Source organism: Capricornis sumatraensis, chromosome 15 (assembly GCF_032405125.1).
Source record: "Capricornis sumatraensis isolate serow.1 chromosome 15, serow.2, whole genome shotgun sequence".
Classification (NCBI taxonomy): Eukaryota; Metazoa; Chordata; class Mammalia; order Artiodactyla; family Bovidae; genus Capricornis; species Capricornis sumatraensis.
In genome coordinates, this window is record NC_091083.1 from 68,610,799 (window position 1) to 68,638,375 (window position 27,577).

The following is a 27,577-nucleotide window of genomic DNA, read 5'->3' on the forward strand; positions in this document are numbered from 1 at the left end:
TGCCACATGTCTTGCCTTTCCCTGACCGCAGTGTGACAGCTAACTCCTATCCCAAGGGAGGTGATGCCCCCAGCTGCCACGGAAGATGGTGGCTTCCACCTGGCTGTCTGAATGTCCCCAGCTCAGTTCTTTCTTTTGACCACTCCTGTATTCTGTCTGAATCATTCTCTTCTTCCTGGGTCAAAGCAGCCACGGTAGAGAATGAACACAGGGCAGGCCCTGACAGGTCAAGACTGGACTCCCAGAGGCTCCTGAAACAAGCTGAGGAGGACGGGAGGTGTTGCTGGGGCTCCACCTGCGAATAAGACCCTGGCTTTGAGACCTCCCCTTCAGTCAACATTTGCTCTCTGATCCTGGGCCCTAAGAGTCCCAGAAGTGGCCTGGAGAACACAGGAGCCCTTGGAGAAGGTCCCATCAAAAGCTTGGCATTGCCCTGTGGCACACGTGGGCTTTCCAGACACAAGCTGCTTTCCTGAGCTCAATGAGGCCCCTTCTGAAGGCATTTGCCCTTTAATTTCTCAGTCCCATTTCACTTCCCCCATCTTGCTTCTAAAGCAGTCGATAAATTCATTCAACAATATTTACTGAGTACTTACTTGTGCCAGGCACTATTGTTAGGCTCAAGGAGAAAGGGTTGGGGGAGGGGGGAGCAGAGGGACCTAGAAAGCTCCCTGAGCCAGCCTTACATCTCCAGCCCCTCTGAGAGCACTTCTGCCTTCTCTCCAATTATCAGACATCTGCAGATGCCCAGGCTTGCTTATCCGTTCCCCTGATGACACATATGGTTCGCTGCTTAACTGGTGCTGACCTGAGGCAGAACGGTGTTTGCCTCTGTAGGTAAACATGTGATGAGGAGAGGCAGAGAGAGCCCTGCATCTGGGGCTCAGGTGGCGCAGCCAGCCACACCCCCTCCAACTCCCCCTGAGAGTGGAAGTGTGTCAGATTCTTCTTACACGGAAGCCACAGAACTTCCTCCCCGTCCTCCTCAGCTTGAGAGCCCCCACTCCTTCTGGGTCAAGAGCTGGAGTGGCTCTGCCCTCTCTGGGCTATCTGGAATCTGGCTCAGGCATCCTTGTCTTTGCAGGAACCAGGTGTCCTAAGCACACTGGACATACCTCAGAGGAAGAATATTTGTTGTGGGTTCTGCACCTGCCTACAGACCCTATGTGTGTGGCTTCAGGACAGGGAAGAAGTGACCAGGCTTGGTTTGTGGGCCAGCCAGGGTTTATGGAGCTCTCCAGTCCACAGATGCTCTGACCTTCCACACAGAGGCAGACATCTGCCAGCAGGGAGGAGGGGAGCTGCAAAGCTGAAATCTAGGGCGCTGTTTCCCTCCCATCCTCCTCTTCATAGGGAATATAGATGTTTTTCTTATCTGTCTTCAACCTACTTTTCCATTTTCCATTTCACATCCTTTCTATGCTGCCTCTCCACCCAGGAGACCATGTAGCATAGTGGAAGAAGTCCTGGAGGGCAGTCAGGAGTTCTGGGTGGCCATCCTGGCTCAGCCTCTAACTCACCACGTGCCATTGAGCTCATCTTATCCTCGCTTCGGGGCCTCAGTTTCCTCACTTGCAAAACGAACAGGAAAAGCAGATGCCCTCCATGGCTTTTGTCCACTCTGCCAGCCTGTAAGTCTTTGTTTTCCCCTATTTTGCTTTCTTGGGATCTTTTCCATCTAAGGGTACAGGAAGTGCCAAGACCTGTTTCAGTTTTTGAATCCTGTAAGCACATTCCAAGACTGGCCTGAAATTGCATGAACAACATCACTCTAAATTTTTTTTTTTTTCCAAAAAGCACCTTCCTAACCGACTGCGATGCTGTCCTGGTCCTTTTCACTCACACCCCACTCTCCTCTCTCGTCCCCGCGCTCCCCCACCTCAGTGCTCCGTGCTCTATGCGTGTGCTCTCTGTTCTTGTAGACTCAATAAAAGTGAAATAAATGTGTTTGATGCTGAACCACAAACTGCCTTGGCATCTCTCTCTGACCTTGGCTACCAGTACAAGTTGGCATTGTGGGACAGGCTAAAACCGGGGTGGAGAGATCCCAACTGGAACATTTTCATTCAGCCTACAACACCATTCAAATATCTGCCTATCCCAGTGTGGACCAGGTCTTGGCTTTATGGGAACAACAATGAATAAGACAAAGCCCTTGCCCTCCAGGAGCTCAGAGGCTAGTGGAGAAACTGACAACAAACCAGGCGAGCGCTCAAAGATGATGCCAGCCAGGGTGATCAGCACCAGGAAGGAAATACGCCAGGGGAGGGGATGGTCACTGAAGGAGACCACTTTAAATAAGGTGGCCCGCGATGGCCTCCCTGAGGACATCTTTTTGAGCTGAATGAAGAGAAAGATCCAGTAAGGTGAATAACTTGAGTGAGTGCATTCTAGGCAGCAAGAACAGTAAGCAGGTGGGCCCAGGACACAGAAGGGCTTGGCGTGTGGAGGCCCCTCCTTGGGAGTCGAATGGATAACGTACAGAACAAGCCCCAACTTCAGCCTTTGCTCATCCCCTTCACATACGTTGCCATGTCTCCGTACATGCCACCTGTTCCAATGTTGATATCGTTTTTCTTTAAATTGGCTCTCTGAGCAAACTCTGGAAGATAGCGAAGGACAGGGGAGACTGGCATGCTGCAGTCCATGGAGTCACAAAGAGTCAGACATGACTAAGTGACTCAACAACAACAACAAAAACAGAATTATTTGTAAAGGAAACTCTTATGTCCACAAATGAAAAACTAGGATCATTTGCCAAAGAAAGGAGGTCTTTATAAAAATAAATGCAAAAATACTAAAATTTGAAAGCCATCATCCGTGTAAAATTTAAACCTGTCCTGTGGGCTACCTGAGATACACATACCAGCACTTTAATTCTACCAAACAGCTCACCCCAAACCCTTTCTTTATTATCCCAAATCTCATAAGCAACAACCATGGCTAAACTATTTGGTGCAGTTTCTTCCAGTCTTTTCTCATGTATAAGTATCTTATCAGAGTTGAAGTCACCTTGTACATGCCATTCTGCTGCTGCTGGTGCTAAGTCGCTTCAGTCGTGTCTGACTCTGTGCAACCCCATAGATGGAAGCCCACCAGGCTCCCCCATCCCTGGGATTCTCCAGGCAAGAACACTGGAGTCGGTTGCCATTTCCTTCTCCAATGCATGAAAGTGAAAAGTGAAAGGGAAGTCATTCAGTCATGTCCAACTCTTCACAACCCCATGGACTGCAGCCCACCAGGCTCCTCCATCCATGGGATTTTCCAGGCAAGAGTACTGGAGTGGGGTGCCATTGCCTTTTCTGACATGCCATTCTAAATACTTACAAAAACTTAAATCCTCATCTTTTCCCTAGAATTTGAAACACTAAACACCACGTCTCTTCTTCTTTGTTTTTATGGCCACACTAGGCAGTATGTGGGATCTTAGTTCCCCAACTAGGGATTGAACTCATGGACCCTGCATTAGGAGCTCAGAGTCTTAACCACTGGTTCACCAGAGAAGTCCTATGTTTTTTCTTTTTGAAGGTAATTCATTAAGTGATATAAAATTCTGTGCTATGAAAAGCAATTCTTCTTCTATCTCCAAACTCCTGTCCATTGTCAGAAGCAATTGTGAATCCTTCCCCATATTTTCCCTGTAGGTTTCCTTTAGTTATCTGTCATTCCTGGGATCCTGAAATAGGACATCGTTTGCAAACACTGGATACCCACACACCCTGGATCTGTGTGTCTATCTCCCATAAATACAGGGTCAGTCTCTGAGCTGTTAAGGAATAGTGTGGCTGATTCATTTAGATCAGTGATTCTTAACACGGGAGTATGTGTGATTTTGTCACCCAGGGAACATTTAGCAATGTCTGAAAATACTTTTGGTTGTCACAACTGAGGGATGCTACTAACATACAGTGGGTAGAAACCAGGGATCCTGCTAAACATCCTACAACACAAGAGGACAGCTGCCCTACAACAAAGAATTATTTGGTTCCAAATCTCAATAGTATCAAGGTTGAGAAACCTGATTTGAACAGACATGCAACCCACCACGTGAGATTCCTGGGCTAACATCTACGATGCCTGTGCCCAGAGTTCAGTGCCCCAGAGTCTCAGAAGATGGTGAGTTCAGCTGGAACAGGGAGATTGTCATGAAAACAGACCACGATGCTCAGCGCCCAAGACCAGGAATGGGGAGGGTAGGGAGAGAGCTGAGCTTCTTCGTGCAGGAAATGGAACTGACATGACAGGCTGAGATTGACACGCATGACTGTGACTGATAGAGGCCATCTCTGGCTAATCCTGTGGCAGCTTGTTGTGATCCACCATGACTGCAGGGCCCAGTCTAGTCTGCAACCCACTAAGAGATGAATTTTGACTGAGACAGATGGGCATGTCCAGCTGTCACTGAGGAATTGTGACAGGCAAGCTAAAGAGCAGCAGCACAGAGACAAGAAGAGCCAGTCACCAGTCAGACCTTGGTTTGCATTCTAGCCTGGCCTCTCTCTGGCTGTGCAACTGCTCGGAGCCTCAGTTTTCTCTTCTGCATGTTGGGAATACTGAGTCTGCTTACTAGGGTTAGTGCAAGGATTAGAAATCATATACCCAAGGGGCCTGCCCTCTGGATTTTGAATTTCCTTAGGCAGCCCTCAGAATCACATAAGCCAGTTCCTTGTAATGAAGCTCTTAAATACCTCCCGCTGGCTCTGCTTCTTTGACTGAACCCTGACTGATACAACCACCCAGCACAGAGCTAGGCCCCAAAATAGAAGTCACTAATTAATAAAGAATCACTGTCATTAATTAAATGCATACTATATGTGTTGAACTGGGTCTTTGTGTGGATTCCAGAAAAACAGCAGAGAAAAAGACAGGTTCCCTGCCTCAAGGTGCATATACAGCCTACTTAAGATTTCATACTAGGCCTGCACTGCCAGAAGATATCGGGTGTTTATGGCAGGAAGGATCACTGTGGCGACTGCGGCTGTTAGACTGGGTCTCTCTGGCCTGGGTTTCTGAAGCTCTCCCCTACAGCTGAGTATGGTTGGAAGCTAAGACCAGGTGATAAAGGGCCAACTGTGACACTCACTCTGATTGAGATCGGCTGACCAGGACTATGACAGCCTCTGACTGTGGCTACTGGACAGCTAGGACCTTGACCCGAACCTCAGAGACCACGACTGAAACCGAAAAGCCGTGCCTTGCGGATGTGTTTCTGTACCGGGATATAAAATGCATCGTTTGATGAAAGTTATTGTCCACGGGTTCAAGAACTAAATCCAGCAGCCAAAGGCAACGTTCGATGGGGCGGAACCTGCTGGCACGGGCCGTTTCTTCCGCGACCCAGGGACCCGCCCGGCCCCTTTCCCCTGTTGTTCCCGTCCGGCGCCAAAGAGGGAGAACTTCCGGTGCGCTTCTGCGATCCCTGGACCCGGGCGAGACACCAGTCGGTGAGTGCAGCCTCCTTTCCTCTTTTAACTGTTCTGCTTTCGTTGTCTGTGTGGTCCGGCCACCCTTCTTTCCGGCTGGGGATTGCCGAGGGCCTGAACTCGGGCACCGAGCTGGGACTGTGGCGTCCCGGTCTTGAGCCGGTGGGTGGGACCCACCTGCCTCTTTCACGTGGGTTACTCTTACTTGCTCCCCTTGTAACCGTCAGATACGCCGTCGCCAGAACTTCCTGGGGGCACCTGGGAAACTTCTTTTTTCCTAACTTTAGAACTTATGGGCTCGGAGGCCTTGGCTCCGCCTGACGTGGTTCTGGTTTACTCTATCTTCGGTAAGGTCTTTTCCACGAACCGAGCCTTTGTTTCTCATCTACAAAATGGACATCGTGCTTTTATTAAACAGATGTTTAGCCAGCGTCTAATATGTGCTAGAGGTACGAAAGACCCGCATCTCCTCTAGGTGACAGCCCTCTATTAATATTTGCAAACTTGCAGCTGTGATCAGTGAAATGGAAAGATAAAAAGCACTTTGAGAGCACATCACAGGAGATCTGACTTAGCCCCAGGTCGAGGAAGTGTTGCTGAGAAGGTAAATATTAAGCAGAGATCAGAAAAATGGTTTGAGACAGAGAGGAGGGAAGAGTTTTCTATCAGGGGAGCCTCTGTTTGAGGGTCTGAAAGAGTCAGTGTAGCTGTAGCAGAGCTTGTGGAGGAAGCATGATATAAGACAAGCTGCAGGAGTTTCCATGGACCAGGCCATACAGCCCTTGTAGGTTTGCCAAGAGCCACGTGAGAAGTCTCTCAGAGGATGTTAAGTATGGGTGGTGACATGCTTAGACTGGCGGTTTGAGAAAGTCACTCCTGCTTTTGGATGGAGAAGGGATTGCAGGGACGATCTGGCTGAGGGACATGGTAGCTTAGATTAAGGATGTGGTGGAGAGAAGTGGGTAGATGTGATACTCTGTATCTCAAGGCATCTTCTTTGTGCCAGGTCATTTGCCAGCTGTGGAAGATATAGTGAAGAGAATTACAATCTGCTGGAAGTAGAAAGAAAGAAGTGGCATTATCAAAGAGGAGCACACAGATGCCACTGGGAAAATGGCTAATTGATGAGCAGTTATTCTAAATGCAATAGCTGTTCCTTTAATAAATATATTAAGTGCCTTTTGAACTCAAGATTGGGGATAGTAAGATGATATAAATTATTTAGAGCAGTGGCTTTCAGACTTTTTGCACTGTGACCTACAGTAACGCATACATTTTACATGGTGACCAAGAGTCCATACAAACACACAAAGCTTCAGAAAACAGTGCTTAGTTTTACTTCTTAGGATGTACTCTGATTTTTAAAAATTTTGCCCTTTTATTTAAAAAAAAACAAACAATGTTGGTTGAGATCCTCTAAGTTGATCTTTTAACCCATTATCTGATTGTGACTTGCAGTTTGAAAAAAAATGTTGATTTAGAGTCATAATCATTTGGGTAGGTTTTGGGTAAAGACAATAAAATATGTCCTTTCCATATTGGGAAAAGGGTTGGTCTTCCTTTCCTCATGGTATTGTTTTGTTTGTTTAAATAAAATGAGTAAAAGGAATTAAACAGGCAGCTGGTTCTTCTGTTTGTGAAGTTTTGTGGTCTTGTTGATATGTCTGGCTAGATTGGAAGTGCCTGGAAGGCAGTAACTGTCTTCTCCATGATTATTTCTGTTCGTGTCTGGCAAAAATCCTGCAGGCTCTCCAAGGTTATTTGTTGAATTGAATAGGTAGGTGTCTTGGGACTAGAGAGTTAGACGTGTTCTGTTAAAATTAGTTCATGTTGGACCCATCCTTATAAATACAGAGACTATGTCTGTTTACAGAAGTCTTATCAGTGTGTCCTCTTGGGTAGTTCAGAGGTAGATAAAAATAAATGTTCTAAGGTCTTTGTCTTCTAAATACTGATCCGAGGCCAGCCATGCCACCTGGATCCATTTGGGTGAGCAGTCCAGAGGTGCTACTGACTGTGGACCCTTCGGAAAGTTGTTTCACTCCCTGGACTTTAGACGTCTTTATATATATATATAATACATATTTTATATATGTATTTGTATATATGCAGGAGAAGAGGGTTGTGGTTGAAAAGCTCTCCACTGCCCAAACCTTTTGTGAATTTTATTTTATTTTTTTATTTTATTTTATTTTACTTTATTTTACTTTACAATACTCGTTTGTGAATTTTAGATGCTAAGCACCCCGTTTCCACTTTCTGTCCATTTCTGGGCCTCCACTGAGGCTTATGGGAAACTGGGTGGATGCTTCTCGAATCTTCTAAGTTTTAGACAGAATTATAGTTTAAGACAGTTTAAGCACACTAATCCTTTAGAGTGGACCAACCAGGCATTCTCCACCTTCATCTTCTGTTATGAGAAGGAGATCTGAAGAGTGCACAGATCTGAAGGAGATCTGAAGGAGCTTCGAAGTGCACAGTGGAAAGAACACTGGCCTGGAGGGCAGGGTACCCAGGTTCTAACTGGGTCCTTGTGTGATCTTGAACATGTCTCTTTTCTTTAACTGATGTCTTTCCAGCTGTGAAGTGAGTGTTCTTGCTCATTAAACTCAGAAACAAAAACCGTCTTCTCTTTGAGTATCGTTTTCTTTACCTGTGATGAAAATTAAGGTAGAAAATTATGTCACTGGAAAAGATCCTGATGCTGGGAAAGATTGAAGTCAGGAGGAGAAGGGGACGACAGAGGATGAGATGGTTGGATGGCATCACTGACTCAATGGACATGAGTTTGAGCAAGCTCCAGAGTTGGTGATGGACAGGGAAGCCTAGCATGCTACAGTCTAAGGGGTTGCAGAGTCGGGCGCAACTGAATGACTGAACTGAATTGTTTCAGGGGTCTAATTCAGTATCTGGCACATAGAGAATGCTCAGCAAATGAAGAATCCTTCCCAAGGTTCTGATTAACTCTGACTTCTTTCTTTTTCAGCGGAACAGAAAAGTTTTCCTTTTGATCACTCACCCCTGGCCCCATGGCTGCCATGCAGATGGATCCTGAGCTTGCCCGGCGCCTGTTCTTTGAAGGGGCCACCGTGGTCATCCTGAATATGCCCAAGGGGACAGAGTTTGGCATTGACTATAACTCCTGGGAAGTGGGGCCCAAGTTCCGAGGTGTGAAGATGATCCCGCCAGGCATCCACTTCCTCCACTACAGCTCTGTGGACAAGGCCAATCCCAGGGAGGTGGGCCCTCGCATGGGCTTCTTCCTTAACCTGCAGCAGCGGGGGCTGAAAGTCCTACGCTGGGATGCGGCCCGGGAAGAGGTCGACCTGTCCCCAGCCCCAGAGGCTGAGGTGGAGGCCATGAGGGCCAACCTCCAGGAGCTGGACCAGTTCCTGGGACCTTACCCCTACGCCACGCTCAAGAAGTGGATCTCCCTCACCAACTTCATCAGCGAGGCCACCGTGGAGAAGCTGCAGCCTGAGAGTCGGCAGATATGTGCCTTCTCAGAGGTGCTGCCCGTGCTCTCCATGAAGCACACCAAGGACCGGGTGGGGCAGAATCTCCCGCGCTGCGGCACCGAGTGCAAGAGCTACCAAGAGGGCCTGGCCCGGCTGCCCGAGATGAAGCCCAGGGCCGGCACAGAGATCCGCTTCTCCGAGCTGCCCACACAGATGTTCCCGGCAGGTGCCACGCCGGCCGAGATAACCAGGCACAGCATGGACCTCAGTTATGCCCTGGAGACTGTGCTCAGCAAGCAGTTCCCCTGCAGCCCCCAGGACGTGCTCGGTGAGGAGGAACACGGCTTTGAGAGTGGGCCAGGGGAGGGCTGTGTAGCCGAGCGGCTTGAGAATAGGGAGTCCCTCTTTGCTGATTTGGTCTAGTGGTTCCCAAACCTGGCTAGGAGGGGGTCTTATCCACAATGCTTGTTAAAAGAACAGATTCCCAGGGATTTCCCTAGTGTTCCAGTGGTTCAGAATCCGCCTTGCCATGCAGGGGGCTTGGGTTCAATCCCTGCTCGGGATACTAAGATCCCACAGGCCACAGAGCAGCTAAGCCCACACACTGCAGCTACTGACCCTGTGCACCACAACAAAAAGTCCTGCATGACACAGCTGAGACCTGATGCAGGTACAGATTCCCAGGCCTTACCCCTGGAGACTGATTCAAGAGATCTGGAGTAGGTTCCCAGCATTTTACCTGTCTGTCTGCCTGACAGGCAAGTGCTGTAGGTGAGCCTGATGCAAACAGTCCCATGTCAGGGAACCCGTAGTGTGGCCTCGCCTGCCCACCACTACATTTTACAGAGTGAGGTCCATAGAGGGAAGGGATTTGACTGCTAAGTGATATAGCTGAAGTGAGACCAGAGCCCAGGGCTCCCGGTCCGTTGTGTTCCCTGGGAGCCTTCCACCTGCCCCTTCAGTTTACTCTTGACTCTCAACCAGAACAGTGATTTTCTTTTAACTGTTTCAGTCTTTATTGTTGTTTTTCCCTCCCTTATTACAAAAAATAACATATTTATCCTTAAAGGAAAACAAAAATGAAAGTCCAAATCCCACCACCTGCAAATAGCTGTCTTTGTTCACTTTGTTGTACTTTTCTTTCTTTTTTTTTAACAAGAAACACAGAAGGACATTATATAATGATAAAGCACCAGTCCACAAAGAAGACATAGCTATTCTAAATTTGTGTGCAACGGACCACAGAATTGCAAAATATGTCAACGAAAACTTGATAGAATTGAAAGGTGAAATAGATGGACCCACAATAGTTTTAAGTCTTCAACACTAAACTCAAAAATTGATTGGACAATTAGATTGAAAATCAGCAAATATATATAGGAATTCAACAATAGCATCAACGAATAGGATCTAATTGATATTTATAGAACATTCTACCCAACAACCTCGGTATATACATTCATTTCAGATCCTTACAGAACATAAACAAGTATGACCGTATTCTGGGTCTTGAAACAAACCTTGACAATTTAAAAGGAATTAAGTCATACACAATGTTTTTAAGATACATACACATTTTTAAGGTACACATTTGTATTTCTCAGTTTAATATGTTTCTGTTTCCTTTTAGTCTTTTTAGTATATGTTTGTGTATATATGATATTTTTACAAAAGCAGGATTACAGTATATTATCCTGTAATTTGCTTTAATGTAAATATTATTCCATGTCACTGAAATGGTCACTTCTCTTTAGTGGCTACTGAACTTCCATAGTTATTGGACCAGCCCCTGTTAATGAATCTTTGAAGATGTTCCTGGTTTCCATATTGTAAGTGTAAGAGTCTCCTGGTGTGCTCTTCTGCGTATTTTGGGGTTGAAATTGTTGGGTCAGAGAGTGCATGCTGCCAGGAGAAGGTCAGGCATCTTTGCCAGCTAATGAGGTTGTGGCCCATCACCTTTTGACATGGCATTTGACACGGTGATTTAGCAGAGTCCTCTTCTGACTGGATGGTTGAAGAGTGACTTTCTGTTTCAGTTTATCGTCTTTGATTACTAGTGACAGCAAACGTTTGTCACAGCTTTAATAGCTACTAATATTTTTGCTTTTACAAGTCTAATATTTGCATATTTTCTATTGGAAGATCAGTGAGAATTTTGAATATAGGGCCTTTTATATAATAGGCTCAGCTGATAAAGAGGGACATTTTAAGGGTGTGTATCAATTTTCATTTAATAAGTAACACTTGAGATCCTGGCTTCAGAATGAACAGAAATCCTGTTTTCTACCTCCTAAACATTTCAGTTCTTCAAAGTAATCTTGTGAAAAGGTCTGTTGCAAGGATCACTGTATCTTTTTGACAGCTCTTTGAAATTATTTCTCATCTCAATTTAATTTTAGACTAAGCCAGAGATGTGTAAATTTAAATGAATGCCCTAAATTCAGAGAAGCAGCTTGTATTTCCACAAACTAACCAGGTAAAGCCAACTGAAGAAGCAAATCATTAACCTCAAAACTTGACTATATTTTGAAAATATTAATCAAATGTCCAAAATGTCTAGACCCCGTAGCAATCTGCTCAAATCAAACTTAGTTCCACAAGCCTAGGAACAGAGAACTAGTTTTTCCAGCTCTCCAGAAGTGACAGAAATTGGACACCATGTGTTTAAAGAGGTGTTTAGTGTTGAGTACATCTTTTTTAAAAAATTTTGGCCACACCCCACAGCTTGTGGGACCTTACAGTTCCCTAACCAGGGATCAAACCTGCCCCTCCTGCTGTGGAAGGCAGAGTCTTAACCACTGGACCACCAGGGACATCCCACATCTGTTCTTTTCATGGCCCATGTGTAGATATGCCACAGAAGTCCCCCTTAAATTTGAAGCCAGAGAAAACATGTCTGATCAGCAACAGTATATCTTGGCACCCAGAGACCCAGCTGCTCACCCAAGGACAGTGGCTTCTGGACTGTCAGGTCTCTTTGCGACAGGGATCTGCTGGGAATGTGGGAATAATTGAGGTTTCTGGAGTGCTAATTTGCACCGACATTGACATTGACATTGAAGTCGCTCGGTTGTGTCCGACTCTTTGCGACCCCATGGACTGTAGCCTACCAGGCTTCTCCATCCATGGAATTTTCCAGGCAAGAGTACTGGAGTGGGTTGCCATTTCCTTCTCCAGGAGATCTTCCCAACCCAGAGATCGAACCTGGGTCTCCTACATGGTAGGCAGATGCTTTAGCGTCTGAGCCACCAGGGAAGTCTAATTTGCACCAAGTGTTACACTAAGTGCTTTATATGTATTGGGCTGGCCCAAAAGTTTGTTTGGATTTTTCCATACAATGTTATGGAAACCCTGGCATGAATTTTGGGGCCAACGCAATACTGTATCGATTCACATAATCTCTACTGCATCCCTCAAATAAGGAAACTGAAGCATAAACAGATTAAGTAGCTTGCCCAAGGTCACACACGTGGGAAGTGGTGGAGCTGAGACTTGAACCCAGGCAGTTTGGCTCCAGAGCCCATGCTCTTAGCCACAAGCTGCTCATAGCAAGCAAATTGTAGAGCCCTATGATTAAACAAACACAAATAATTTGGCTGGCAGGCTCACCCTGGAACAAGTATTCATGAATTTTCCTGTTCTAGAAGGCCCTAGAACCATTCCCACCCAATAGAAATCTGTTTTATCTTTCTGTTGTTCAGTTGCTAAGCATTAGATGTGTGACCTTGGGCAAGTCTCTTGACCTCATCTATACACTGAGGCAAATACCACCTTCCCTGACCACCTTATGGAGTTGGGCTGAGGGTTCCGTGGTGTTACACAGCCTTTCCCTGCCCCTGAAGCAGACCATGTGCATCAGATTCACCCAGGAAGCTTGTTAGAGCTACACATGCCAAGGCTCCATCATCTGTCTGCATCAGGATCTCTCGCAGTGAGGCTCGGGCAGCTTTATTTTTCCCAAGTTCTCCTAGTAATTCAGATGGGCAGCCAGTTTGAGGATCCACTTGGCGTAATGTTCACAGACCCATTTTGTTAACTTGTTAAATGCTAGGTAAATACTCGGTGTGCCTCTTCTCTTGCAATCTGATCTTACAGAAATCTAAAACCAGTTTGGTTTCTCACGGCTTGAGTTTATAGCAGTTCAGCAAACATTTATTGAGCAGCTGCTAGGTGCAAAACCCCATGCCAGGCTCTGGAGGAGTGACAAGGCTAGACAGCCACTTCAGGCTGAGGTCCGGTGGCCCTGATGGCTTAGTCGAGTCAGCCAGCAACCCTCTCCCTCAGGTTGATCTCTCCTCTCTGCACCTCTCAGGTGAGCTCCAGTTTGCCTTCGTGTGCTTCCTGCTGGGGAATGTGTACGAGGCCTTCGAGCACTGGAAGCGGCTCCTGAACCTTCTGTGCCGGTCAGAAGAGGCCATGGTGAAGCACCACACCCTCTACGTCAACCTCATCTCCATCCTGTACCACCAGCTCGGCGAGATCCCCGCCGACTTCTTTGTGGACATTGTCTCCCAGGACAACTTCCTCACCAGCACCTTACAGGTGAGCGGGCTTCTGGCTGACACCCAAGTGGGTCAGAATGAAGGCCACGGTGTGTGAAAGCACCCAGAGAGGCTTACATTTCTGTCTCTTGCTGTTCTTTCCTTTGGGCTTCCCCAGGGACTGAGTGGTAAAGAATCTGCCTGCCAATGCAGGAGACGCAGGTTTGATCCCCGGTTTGGGAAGATCCCCCAGAGAAGGAAATGGCAACCCACTCCAATATTCTTGCCTGGGAAATCCCATAGACAGAGGAGCCTGGCGGGCTATAGTCCAAGGGGTTACAAAAGAGTCGGACACGACTTGGCGACTGAACAACAGTGCTTTCCTGAGCCAAGCTTTCTTCATTTCAGTTTCCTATTCCCTGGTTCTCTTTCTCCTACTCAATTGTAAGCTCCTTAATGCCAGAGACCCTCTCTCTATACCCTCTTCTCCCTGCCTCACCCCAACATGCCTAGCAGTGGGGCACTTGGAATTTGATTCAGCCCCACCCTTCGAGCAACTGCACTCAAAACAGTTTTTCTTCCTCCCGGCCTAGAGCTATGAGTTGCCGCAACCCAGTAGGACAGAGTTTGGAAGCTAGTTATTCCCAAGGAAACATCTGCAACTGCTTAGACCTCATTTAAGCACGAAAGTAACTTTGATTTCCTGTTCAAACAAAATGTGCCAGTTTCTGCAGAGATCCTCTGATAGAAAAAAGTGAAATTTGCTTTTAACTCAGCAATTAAATTTTCATTATGAGTGGTAATTAGGGAAGAAGCTTCAAACAACTTAAAATCTTCATCCTGCGCTATTTCCTCCCTTTGCAAACAGATTAGCTCCCTTTATGTTCTTGGGACAGCCTCTGTCGCTCACGCTTTGTAACTTTCTTGAGTGTGGAAGAAGCAGAGCTGCAGGCTGTCAGTTTCCATACTTTTTGTTCCAGGACTGCTTTCTTCTCCCTGTGTGGGAGACCCCCGTAGGCCTACCCCTTAAAAGGGGCCAGTCACTCATCTCCCACTCCCACGCATGGTAAGGGGAGGAATGAACGGTCATGAAATGCCTGTTGACATTTAATGGGCACCATGCTTCTCTGTTTATGTGGGTTCCCTCATTTAATCTCTCTGGAGCACCATAAGGCAGGGAGGATTATTCCCATTTTACAGATGAGAACACTGAGACTTACAAAGGTTAAATCATTCACATAAGGTCACAGAACTGGTAAGTGGCAGAGTCAGGATTTGTACCCAGGCCTTAGTCTTGGACTTCAGGCCTGTGCTTATGCCCCTATGTATTGAATACAGTGTCTCCCCCTCTGGAAAGAGTCTTGATTGACATTAGTGGTGACACCATCAGGGGCCTGTTTGTCAGACGTAAAGAACACTTTTCTAAAGCCAAAATGCTGTCGGAAGAGTCCCTGTGATCAAGCAGCTGCGATAAAACTCTGGAAGTTGAAGGACATGTGCAGATGAGGGATGAGTCAGGCAAGCTGATGGTTTGAGCCTGGCATATTCCACTTCATACAAGTTATAAAACTGCCCTTTTATTGGTTTTTGATGCAACAGAGAAATTAAATCCCTTTATTCTTCCTCTGCAGGGGAAATCCACCCCACAGTTACTGGGTTGTGGGTTGCAGAGCAGTAGGAGGCCGCAGCCTGCTAACCTGCCTCTGGCAGTGGCTGTGGCCCACGGGCATGCACACTGCCCTTGCGATGTGCATTAATGCTGTCGCGCAAACATAGGAGAGCCACACTGTGTCACTGGCCGTCCCAGCCATTGTCAGCGCAACCAACAGCTGAGCTCTAATTGCTGAGGCTTTGTTGCCAGCAATGATTTATGAAGCATAAAGGGCCCAGCTGGATTGCTCGATATCCAGGTGGGGTGTGCAAAGCTGATGGTTAGAGGCATTCTGTCTTTGGAGTTTTCACCAAGAAAATTCAGTGTCATTATTTGGAAAAATCCAGGACATGTGCCTTTTAAAAAATAAATCAGCATCTGTTTTTGCGCATCCTTTCTTTATGTACAACATTCTTCTGAAAGTGTTGAGGGACACATACGTGAGATAGCCTATTTCTCGGAGGTACAGAACACTTTTCTGAAGCCACCATACTGTTGGAAGAGTCCCTGTTATCAGGTAGCTGATATATAACTCTGGAAGTTGAAGGACTTGTGCAGTGGCTTCACTTCATTGATTTAGCAGGTATTTGCTGAGCACCTGCTGTATACAAGGCTCTGATCTAAGATGGGAAATACAGCTATGAGCAAGACATAGTCCCTTGGAGTTTATATTTTGGTGGGAAAGTAAACAAATGAATTAACCAAATGACTCCAGATAGCACTAAGTGTTTTAGAAGGTAGTACCATTTCCCTAACCCAGGCCTTTTGGTCTCATCTGGATTGCATCAGACTTTACCAACTTCCGTGTTTATCCCTGTTAATCCATCTGTCTCGCACTCTGCCACCAAAAGGCACCTGTGATCCTGTCTCTCTGTGGTCCTTACTGCCTGCAAACCTAGGTCCCGAGGTCCATGTTGATCTAGCTGCTAACCTGTTCTCCAGCGTCTCCTTTCTTCCCCTATTTCCCCATCAGCCACAGCGGCAGTGGTCTCCCTGCAAGTTGCCAGACCGGCCATGTTGTTTCATGCTTCCCTTTTATTTTCTTAACTGTAAAAAATACATAATGTGAGATTTACCCTCACAATAATTTTTTAAGTGTGCAGTTGTTGTTCAGTCGCTAAGTCGTGTCCGACTTTGCAACCCATGGACTGCTCTGTCCTCTGCTGTGTCCTGGAGTTTGCTCAAAGTCATATCCATTGAGCTGGTGATGCTGTCTAACCATCTCATCCCCTGCTGCCCACTTCTCCTTTTGCCTTCAGTCTTTCCCGGCATCAGGGTCTTTTCTAGTAATTCAGCTCGTCACACCAAGTGGCCAAAGTATTGGAGCTTCAGCTTCAGTATCAGTCCTGCCAATGAATATTCAGGGTTGATTTCCTTTAGGATTGACTGGTTTGATCTCCTTGCAGTCCAAGGATACAGTACAGTATTGTTAACTATGAATAGAGCGGATCTCTAGAACTTTTTCATCTGGTACAACTAAAACTTTATACCCGTATTTCACATCTTCTTAACTGAATCTTGCTTTTCTCCCTGCCTGCTGTGTACCCCTCATCCCACAAGGTGTCTGCTAGGCATCGCTCTCTGTGGTGCCATGTCTAATCTCTCCCTCCTTGCCATACTATTAGCCTACTTTGTACTTGTCACTATTAGATGGCACAGGCTGTGTTTGCTGAAATGTATGTGCTGTCTGTCTGACTCCCCCACCGAGCCATGGGCTTTTTCCGGAAGCCTACTTTTTGTCCATCTGGTTATCTTCCACACCTGGTTGAGGTTTAGCACTTATTTTACATTGTGTTACTAGGTGTTTTTAGATGGGCACAGTGGATAATTCCTGTGACAATGTAAATAGATGACCGTGCTACAATATTGTAAACAGTGAAGTCTGATCAAAGAGTATTAGGAGCACCAGAGAGGGTTGGTTGGTTGGTTCATTCACACGGGTTGAGATTTAAGAGATGGAGGATCAAGAATGGCTTTTTTGTAAAGGGGGAGGCCTTTGGCCATGGGCTTGAAGGATGACACAGATTTCAACAGGCAAAATGTGGGAAAGATATTTCAAAAGTGTTTCTCGCTTTTTCCATGGTGAGTTACATTGGTGCCATCTTGGCACTGAGATCCAGTGCCCCCCCTACAGGCACTCACCTCCGGTATCTGTGAGGGAATGAATCAGCCCATAAAAGCCTTGCAGTCAGTCCCCTGCTCTCCCCACAGGTCGCCAAGTAAGTGGAACCAGCTTTCCTGCTTCGGAATTTAAATGGCTACTACCCACAGAGAGGGGCTGGTGTCTGTGTGTGAGCACTTAGACAGCCACATTAGCTTGTGTAAAATCAGCCATGTAATGCCCTCTGCCATTAGAGGCCCCTTTCAATAGATGCCACTGGGATATTTACAAATCCCATGGATTTAGCATGAATAAAAATTATTTGTTTTACAAAAATAGATACAGTTTTTTCTTTTACTTAAAGCAGCTTAAGTCATCATGATTTGTTTAAAGCCAATGAAAGGATAATCTGAATTTAATAGTATGTTATAAAGTGAGTTATGTACAGAATAAGAATTCTTATTGCTGATTGCATAGCATTTAGGCATATAGTCATGTAACCTTTTTTTTTTTTTAAATACTTTTAGTCACAGTAGGCCGAATAGGCTTTCCAGCTTCATTTCTTGCCAGTATTCTAAATACTGTCCATCTTTAACTCTCAAGGGAGAACACCAGCTCTGACAGTGTCTATAGCACAGGCATACCTTGGAGATACGGGTTCGGTTCCAGACTACCACAATAAAGTAAATATCGCCCAAAGTGAGTCACGTGAATTTTTTGGCTTCCCAGTGTATATAAAAGTCATACACTGGGACTTCCCTGGTGGTGCAGTGGCTAAGACTCCATGCTCCCAACACAGGGGGGTCAGGTTCGATTCCTGGTTGGGGAACTAGATCCCACATGCTGCAGCTGAGGGTTCAAATGTTGCAGCTGAAGATCCTGTGTGCCACAACTAAGTCCCGGTGCAGCCAAGTAAATAAATAATTTTTTAAAAGTCATATACTGTCGTATACTATAGTCTATTAAGTGTTTAATAGCATTATGTCCAAAAACAACCTTAATGAAGAAATACTTTATTGCCAAAAAATGCTAACCACCATCTGAGCCCTCAGTGAGTTGTAATCTTTCTGGTGGTGAAAGGTTTGAAATATTTTGAGAATTACAAGAATGTGACATAGACAAAAGGTGACCAAATGCTGTTAGAAAAATGGCGCTAATAGACTTGCTTCATGGAGGGTTACCACAGACCTTCAATTTGTAAAAAAATGCAGTGCCCGTGAAGTGCAATAAAACAACATATACCTGTGTTTTATCGTAACACCAGCCATGATAAACTTCAGCTGCCTGCTCCTGCACCTCCTGCTGACAGCTGTCGCTTCTGCACGTTTCCTGTACGTTATTTTGTTTAGCTCTCACAACAATTTAAGAAGTTAAGTATATAATCCCATTTTACTGATTTCCTTACTGATGAGGAAACAAATAATTTTGCCCAAGATTGCCAGACCTGGTGGATGACAAGGCTGAACTCGAATTCTGACTCTCCCATATGTGATTAGAGCCCCAGATAAAACATCCTGAATTCTTTAAATTGACCTTAGAAAGCATGATTGCTGCTGCTTTTTGCCTTCTTGATAATCACTGTGAAGTGATAGTCTTGCTTTTAACACCACTTTCTTCTTCTGCAGGTGAAAATAAAATGTTCTACCTCTGGCTAGTTTCATTCTAAGTTGAATAATCATCTGGGAGTTTAAAAAATTAGAAAATTGCATCTTTTTGGTCTAGCCAAAAAAATAGGATAAGAAGTGACTCAGCTGTCTACCGTGGCATTTTGAATTTCTCAAGGTGACCCGACTGAACTCAATTTGTTTAACTTGGGTTTAAAGGAAAGCTTTCATTTTTCTGACTAAAATAATTTACAATTTTACAATATATAGACTTAATGGTAGACGTATTAATACCTTTTTTTACATTTGAAGAAAAATCCCCAATGGGTTTGCTTTTAGTTTTAGATAAATACAGATGTTTATAAAATGTTATTTTTCTATTTCAAAAGTATTTTTATAATATCCAGGGTTAATATTCCCATATTAAGGTGATTCATTTCTCAGTGATTTTAAAAAGTTTGCTGTTTCACAGTAACCAGATCACTACTAAATCTACATAAGAAGGCATACAATTAATCTAAAAACAAGAGAATCAAAGTAAATTGTCTAAACATCTGTCTCAATGTGAAACTGTCTAAATATCTCCTCTTCTGAATGGTGAATTTTGTAAACTCTTGGGACAAAAATAGATCAGTGCGTCCCAGGGGCTAGGGGATGGGGAGGATTTGATCCCTAAGGGACAGCATGAGGGAATATTTTTAGAGTGATGGAACTGTTCAGCATCCTGATAGTGATGGGATGTGGGCCTTTAAACTCGTAAAACTAGGTACCAAAAGGAGAAGCTATAAGCAGACACTTATCTGCCTTGATTATGTCGTATACTGGCTGCACGGGTATATTGTCTGTCGTTTAGTCGCTCAGTCGTGTCTGACTCTCTGCGACCTCATGGCCGTAGCTCACCTGGCTCCTCTGTCCATGGGGTTCTCCAGGCAAGAACACTGGAGTGGGTTGCCATTTCCTTCTCCAGGGGATCTTCATGACCCAGGGATCAAACCCGGGTCTTTTGAGCATCTCCTGCATTGCAGGCAGATTCTTTTACCACCGTGCCACTGGGGAAGTCAGTGTATGAATGTATACATTCATCAAAATGAATCGAAATTTTAAATGGATGAACTTAATTGTAAATAAATGATGCCTCAGTAAAGTTGGTTTGTTAAAGCAGTCAACCTGGACTGTGCCCTGGGTCTCAGAGGCCCACAAAAGGCACAGTTCCAGAAGAACCTGGTCTCCAGGCCCCTTGGCTCCCCACAGGCACTGCTGAAAATATCAAGGATGGATTAAGTCTGTGTCAAGACAAAAAGAAGGTCTTGGTAGGGAAGAAGGATTTCAGTTTCCCTACTTGGACTGCATCTTGCTTGACCCGTATCACTTGCTCAGCATTTATCACCATCCTCATCTGTACAATGGGAATAGTAATTTCCTGTCCTCCTACCTCCAGGTTTGTAGCAAGGATTAGACTGACAGATTCTTCAAAAAGGACATAGCCCTTTTAAAATCTGAAGCCTTATTTTTCAGACTGAAGGCTTCTGTTGTACCTGCCTAGAGTTGATGTTGCCCCGCTGGTGGTGTTGAGGGGGTGAGTGGGGAGGGTGAACGATGAGTCTGAGCCCAGCCTGTTCCAGTCCCTCGCTGTTGGCCGTTGCTGAATGCAGGGCGATCCCTCCGTCTCATTCATATCCATTCAGGGAGCATCCTGTGGGCTCTAACTCTGTGCCAGGCCCTGGGCAATCTGCCATGTGGGTCACATGGATAATTAGGGAGTGACCTCTACTCTGAAGGGGCATAGATCACAGATCACTGTAATGCAAGCAGAGAGTGAAAAACGCCGTAAGGGAAGCTCAGGCATGGTACTGGGGAAGCAGAGGTTGGAGCTAAGTTCCTTTCACCTTGGGCTTTTATAAGAGTCCTGTCACACGGAGGCGGCCTGTGAGCCAGTGGCATTAGGGGCCTTGTAAATAAGCCACCTCCTCCCCAGGATGAGTCCCTTGCTCTGTCCGGCACCATCACATAATTATTGAGCAATCATTTGGTGTAGGCACTGGGTGTGCCAAAGGAACCCAGAAATGGATTTTCATAGAACCTGTGGTTGTCTTTTGTTCATTAAACATATCATGGGTCCTTTTTATATGTCAGACTTCGTACCAGGGGAGCGGGATGCAGGTATGTAAAGGAGTCCGTGCTTGGGAGTTGCTCCTCATCTCTTGGGAGAGCTCAGTAGTAAATGGATTACCACTGACTGAGAGTGAGGCTATGTCCCAGGTAACCCTGGGCACCAGGGGAGCGCAAAAGAGCACCTGGTCCATCTGTGGTCTGGGAAGACATCCCAAGGAGGGTGGCGTCTGAGCTGCGTTTGGGTCACTAGTAGAAAGCTGTAGGTGCAGGAGGAGAAAGCAGGGGTGGAAGGGTGCTATAAGCAGAGGGAATCGCCTGTGTGTGCAGAAACGCAGAGACGATGGAGCGTCTTTGGGTCGCTGCTCAGGGCAGCTGGAGAGGAAGGACTGTGAAGTGAGTAGCCCAGTGTAGCGTGTAAGGAGTGGAGGCTTCTGCTAATTGAGCCATCAGGCCCCCCCCGGACCCCTGGAGACAGACCCATGAGGGTGCAGGGCCTCCAGCGCCAAGGCCGTTTGCAACAAGGCTTCCCTGCTTCCCGTACCAGCCCCCTCCCCCGAGTTCAGCGCTCCAGAGCAAGCTCTATTAGCCGCCCGCAGACAGGCCGCCGGCTTCCGCGCTGCCCGCTGGCCACTGAGCTCACACAGCCCCTCTAATTAGTTATTGATCCCGTGTTTTGTTGTGGCTGTGCTTCCTGCTCCTGTGTTTAGTCGATTCTCAAGTAATGAAACCAAATTCTGTAACCCCCCCACCTTCTGCTTCTGTACCCCCTCCCCTGTCACTTCTGTCCCTGCTCCCACCCGAACAGAGTGGCTGCAAACAAAGACCACAAACGTGAGCCTCACGCCACCTGCCACCGGAAAGGCAGTGGAGAGGCAGGCGGGAGGGGGCTGCCTCTAGAAGCAGCTGCAGAGTCCACCTGTTACCTTTGTCAGGTCAAGACCCCTGGAGCCCAGATCCCTTCCATGGTGGTCTACAGTCACTGGGGCACCAGGGTGACGTGGATCAAATTGCTGCTTTCACCCTCCTGCCGCTTGTCTAGGGTGGTCTTTCAGGGAGCCAGTGAGGAGTCTGGGAAAACTACTTCCTTTCTGGTAATTTAGACCCAGGCATTTAACTCCCCTTAGCTTCTGTTTCCATAATAGAGTCGGACACAACTGAGCGACTTCACTTTCACTTTTCACTTTCATGCATTGGAGAAGGAAATGGCAACCCACTCCAGTGTTCTTGTCTGGAGAATCCCAGGGACGGTGGAGCCTGGTGGGCTGCCATCTATGGGGACGCACAGTCGGACACGACTGAAGCGACTTAGAGCAGCAGCAGTGTGTCTTCCCAGGGCCTTGTGAGGATCTATTGAGCTACTCTGTGAAACTTCTTTGAAAATAGTAAAATAGTGTGAGGAGGAGAAATGAGTTTGCTGTCATTCTTAGAAGGGATTGAAATCCAGGACAGTCTGAAATGGAGTTTCAGATGTAGAGAAAATTACTCGTTTGCCCCTGCCCGTGTTTCCACTAGTCATAAAGAACCCACCTGCCAATGCAGGAGATGTAGGAGACGCGGGTTCAATTCCTGGATCGGGAAGATCCCCTGGAGGCGGGCATGGCAACCCACTCCAGTACTCTTGCCACGCCCATTTGGGTTGCTATTGTGAACAAACAAACAAAAAGAGAAAATAAAAGATGTTAGAGAGAGGTGTTGGATTGCTGATGGAAATATGAAAATGGCACAGCCACTGCGGCAAACAGTACGGTGGTTCCTCAAAGCATTGAATAGAATCGCCTTATAATCCAAAAGTCCATTCTCGGTATGCACCCCAAAGAATCAAAAGCAAGGCTTCTATAGGAGACATTTTTAGATTCATGTTCATAGCAGCATTATTTATAATAGCCAAAACATAGAAACAACCCAAATGGCCCTTGATAGATGAACGGAAAACAAAGTGTGGTATATACATACAATGGAATATCATTCGGCCTTAAAAAAGAAGGAAATTTCTAGCACATGCTGTATGAGTGAGCCTTGAGGACATTATTCTAAGAGAAAGAAGCCAGGCACAAAAGGACAGGTATTGTATGTTATGTAAGGTTATATAAGGTACCTGTTGGGGTTTTTTGATTGTTTTTTAGTCGCTAAATCATGTCCTACCCTTTTGCAACCTCTTGAGCTATAGCCCACCAGGCTCCGCTGTCCATGGGATTTCCCAGGCAAGAATACTGGAGTGGGCTGCCATTTCCTTCTCCGGGGAGTTTTCCCGACCCAGAGACAGAACTCACACCTTCTGCATTGGCAGTCGGGTTCTTTACCACTGAACCGCCAGGGAAGCCCCATGAGGTACCTGGAGTAGTCAGATTGATAGAGATTGAAAGTAGAATGATAGTTACGGGGGCTGGAGGAGAGGGGATGAGGAGTTAGTGGGTATAAAGCTTCAGTTGGGGAAGATGAAAAAGTTCTAGAGATGGTTGCATAATAATGTAAATATACTTAATGCCACTGAACTGTACTTTTAAAATGGTAAATGGTATATAGGGTTTTAAATGATAATTTTTTAATGGTTAAAATGATATATTTTGTGTTATGCATATATTGCCACAATTTTTTTAAAAAATCAAAGACAGCTTTTAAGGAGAATACAAACCTCACATTGTATACAATGCGTACCCACACCTGGAGTCTATTTAGACTAGAGCAGCGGTTCACCCTCAGCGGGTTAGGGCCTGGGGTTTTTTACGGGACCTAGGGGCTCATAAGCCCCCCACACCTTAGCACCAGCTGGTGTCGCTGCTGCCATTTTTTCTAAGTTCCTGCCCACGTGCCCAGTAGATCTCACCAGAGGGCAGGGCCGGGTGATGGCCCTGCTGGCCTTATTCTCAGTGGGGCATCTCTGCCCAAGACAGTAATTTTCCATTCTCGTCCTGCCCCAGCTTCTCATCTGGGCTTGGACCTTCTTTCTTGGTTTGGGGGAGAGCACAGCAGGTGTCCTGAGCCTGTGCCAGCAGCAGCTGATCCTCCTGCCCCGGAGAGCCGAGCACCCGGAGGAAATTTCCACCACTTTCTCGGCCCCTGCGTGTTCTCAGGAGTGACTTCTCCTCTGTTCTCTGTAGGTTTTCTTCTCCTCTGCCCGCAGCGTTGCTGTGGATGCCACCCTGAGGCAGAAAGCCGAAAGGTTCCAAGCTCACCTGACCAAGAAGTTCCGGTGGGACTTTGAGGCGGAGCCTGAGGACTGCGCGCCGGTGGTGGTGGAGCTCCCCGACGGCGCAGGGACGGGCTGACCGGGAGAGCTCTCGGCCAGGGGAGGCCCCCTCCCCACGGCCGCAGTCCTGGCTTCTCCATTCATCCGTGCAGCTGGGACCTGCTGGGGCAGGAGCCCTGCTAGGTCCTGCAAAGATGAAGCCAGAATCCCCTCCTTCACCAGTAATCAAGTCCCTTCAGTGCCAGAGAGGCTGTTCCCCATCTCGCAGGCACCTTGTGGGTTCCCCGTCAGCCTGGTCATGGTGCTAACCCAACTGAATTCCACATGGGCTCTTGGGAGAGACCTGCCTCAGCAGCAGTCTACTTCCTTCCAGAAGAGAAGCTGTTGAGCCCCAAGCCCAAGAGAAAGGATTGGTTATTCCATAGAGTGGTTTCAGGAAACCCTGGATTTCCCAGGAGTCTGAGATGTCAGTTGTTGACTTTTTAAAAGTTAAACACAGGGTAATAGGGAAATGAGCCAGAATTTCTGCCTGCCCCTTGTGGATGGGAATACATCCCAGAAAACATGGGCGTGTGGCCTCTCTGGAGCCCCAGGTTGAGGAGGGCGAAATAAGACAGTGGGCTAAATCTGGTGAGTGGTCGGCTCTTGCAGTCTCTGAAGTTCCTTGCTCCTGTCCAGAGGTCCCAGTGGATAACCTTTCAAGATGGTTGTAGCCCCTGACCTCAGAGGCTCGCTAGTGCCACCCTCCTCCCACCTGTTCCATTCTGAGGCCTCAGACCCAGAAGTGGCCCTTGGCAACCCTCCCAGATGGGCCTGTTCCTCACCAGAGTCACCACGACTGTTTCTGATGACCTGGAGATTCAGCAACAAAGAGAACGGTTCTTGCTCTGGACAGGTTTCTTTGGCCTTGTAGAAGTTCTGCATCTTTATCCAGAGCTCCAGAGACGACCTTGTCAGCCTGGGTGCCCCTGTCCCGCTGTGGAGACCACAGGAGTAGATGATGGTTCCTGTTTCCTGGGTGTCCTGAGGGGCTCGCCCATCACGCACACAGGCCCTGGCTGACCTCACCCTGTTGTGCCTTGATGAGGGTCCCTGTCCCACCGCCTCCCAAGGCTGCGGCTCACACCAGGTTTCTGAGTGAGAATCCCCGCTGGTTAAGATGTTCAGTTCCACTTGTTTCCTTGGAATTGTTTTTCCAAGAGCATAATGTACATTAAAGTCTTGGCGCTGAGACCAAATCCCCTTGTGTGAGTCTCTTGCGGATGCACAGGGCCCCGCGCAGTCAGACGCTGTCCTGAGCCACACACGTCCTCCCTCCCAGGTGCCAGAAGACCCTGCCCACCTCTGCAGGCTCTGAGGAGGCAGGCGGCCAGCGACGTCGCCTGTCGCCATGAGCCCTCTGAGATGAGCACACCGGAAGGAAGGATCGAGGCCCTGTATCTATCTAGTAACCAGCAGATTCACCTTGTGTGGGTTCGCTATTCTTTTTCTCCCCAAAGCCCACTCATCGGAACTACCTGGTGAGCTTGTTAAAAGTGCAGATTCCAAAGGAACGAAGCCCTGATCCATTCAGCAGCATACATGAACCTTGAAAACACTGTGCTGAGTGAAAAAAGCCAGCCACCAAAGACAGCATGTCCTATGATTCTGTTCGTATGAATCGTCCAGAGTGGACGAATTTGAGGAGACCAGGGATGAAAGAGTGAGAAGTGGGGAATGACTGCTAACAGGTACCAGGTTTCTCTTCAGGATGATGAACAGGTTCTGGAAGTAGATAGTGGGGGTGGTGGTTCAACCATATAGTAAAAACCACTGAAAATGCACACTTAAAAATGGTAGATTTTATGGTGTGTAAATTGTCATTTCAATTTTTCAAACTTCCAACTTCTAAGTCCCACCCTACAGAAACTAAGACAGTCGATCTGGATATGGCCTGGGCTCTGAGGCATGCTAGGTTTTGACTTAATACTTAGAAGTAACAGTATCGCAACTTAGTACCTGGAGCTCCACTGAGACTAAGTTGCTCCTGATGACCTTGTCAGGGCAACACCTGGAAGCCGGGCCACGTGACCTTGTTCTCTAACCTTGTTGGTCTTATGTCTATACAGACACCCCTCTCTGCCCACCGACACAAATGGGTTAAGGAAAAGTAGCTACAGTTTAGAAGTCCTCTGTTCTGTCACTTAATCCTCACAACAGTATGTGGCCAGTGCTCTTATTATCCCCATTTTACGGATAGCAAAATAGGCTCAGAGAGCTTCATTTTACCAGGGGCCCATAGCTCGTAAGGATTGGGGCAGGCGTCAAGGCAAGCCTGTTGGTGCCCAGAGCCCACGCTCTGCACTGCATCCACTGGGGTTTACTCCTTCCCTACCCTTCCCTGTCCAGGACAGCCTTCCCCTCTCTCTGCATCCCCACGTCTAACCCTGGCCCTGTTGACAGCCAGCTGTGTGACCTTGGACAAGACACGTACATTCTCTGGGCCTCAGTGTACTTATGTATAAAGTGAGAGGATTTGCTTGGGGTGGAGATTTCTGGTTTAGCTACTCCAGGCTCCTCCAGACTCCCTCCACTTAAAAATGGACCCCTGTGTCATTTTAAATGTTTTCAAAGGGAAACTACATTCACACGAGGTAATATGGCTTAGCTGACAAAAAAACAACAATAGAACTCTCGTTTGGGGCTGGAGTGACATCGACACTGTGTCTTCCCCTGCTTGTCCCAGCTGGCAGTCTCTGTGTCTTTGATGAATAAAAAATGTGAAAACAAATTAATTATTACTTAACACTTGCAGTATTTTTGGAAGGCAGAAACCTTGAAAACCACGAACCAGTGGCATCACTGATCTCTAAGCTCCCTTCCAGTTCTAACACATTTAAAAGTGAAGCTATTGGCAGGACCTGGCCTGATTTTCAAATCCCCTCAAACGCAGGCCTCCTGGGGCCTGGCTCTTATTTGCCAGGCTGCTTTATCCTATTAACAGAATCAGCAGAGGTAGCGACTCCCCAACGCCTTCCGCTGTCCCTGTGACAAACCCTGCTGCTCCGGGGCCCCACTCCGGCTCATTTCCCACCACTTGAGGAGGGGAGGAGTTCCCTGCCACTGATTGCCTCTTCCCACCGGTAATTACTTTCCCAACATCATCCCCTTGTAAATATTATTTAATATTCTCAGGGCTCTGTGACATGTTGGTTTCTCCAACTAATCAGACTCTGGCTTGACCGAGATGCCATCCCCTGCTGAAACGGGGGCTGGAAAAGCAGAGGATGCCATGGCAAAGCCATCGCTGAGTCACGGTCGCCAAGACTGAAAGTAGCATGGAGCTGGGCACCTCACCTGAGCTACCTGCTAATCCTGGAGGCAGTGTGGCCCTGTGACTCCGCAGAGCCACCCCCGGGGGCCACGGCACTATTTTACCCCAGAGCTCACCACAGCTGGTCCAGGCAGCCTTTGCAGTCGTTAGGCCCTTCCAGTCCCTTCTTCCTCTGCAGCATCCAATGTCTGTCTCTGGGGCTGGCTCGTTCTCCTCACAAACCCTGGGCACCTGCTGTGGACTGGCA

At 47.0% G+C, this 27,577-nt stretch overlaps 1 protein-coding gene across 1 annotated transcript; it reads left to right on the plus strand.

The window, feature by feature from the left end:
• Positions 1 to 5,390: 5,390 nt before the first annotated feature.
• Positions 5,391 to 25,175, plus strand: AAR2 (AAR2 splicing factor). The gene is made up of 4 exons (XM_068987482.1): positions 5,391 to 5,444; positions 8,410 to 9,209; positions 13,194 to 13,423; positions 23,929 to 25,175. Exons 2-4 carry the CDS (start codon positions 8,453 to 8,455, stop codon positions 24,094 to 24,096), a joined length of 1,155 nt encoding a protein of 384 aa, XP_068843583.1. The 5' UTR covers positions 5,391 to 5,444; positions 8,410 to 8,452; the 3' UTR covers positions 24,097 to 25,175.
• Positions 25,176 to 27,577: the final 2,402 nt, after the last annotated feature.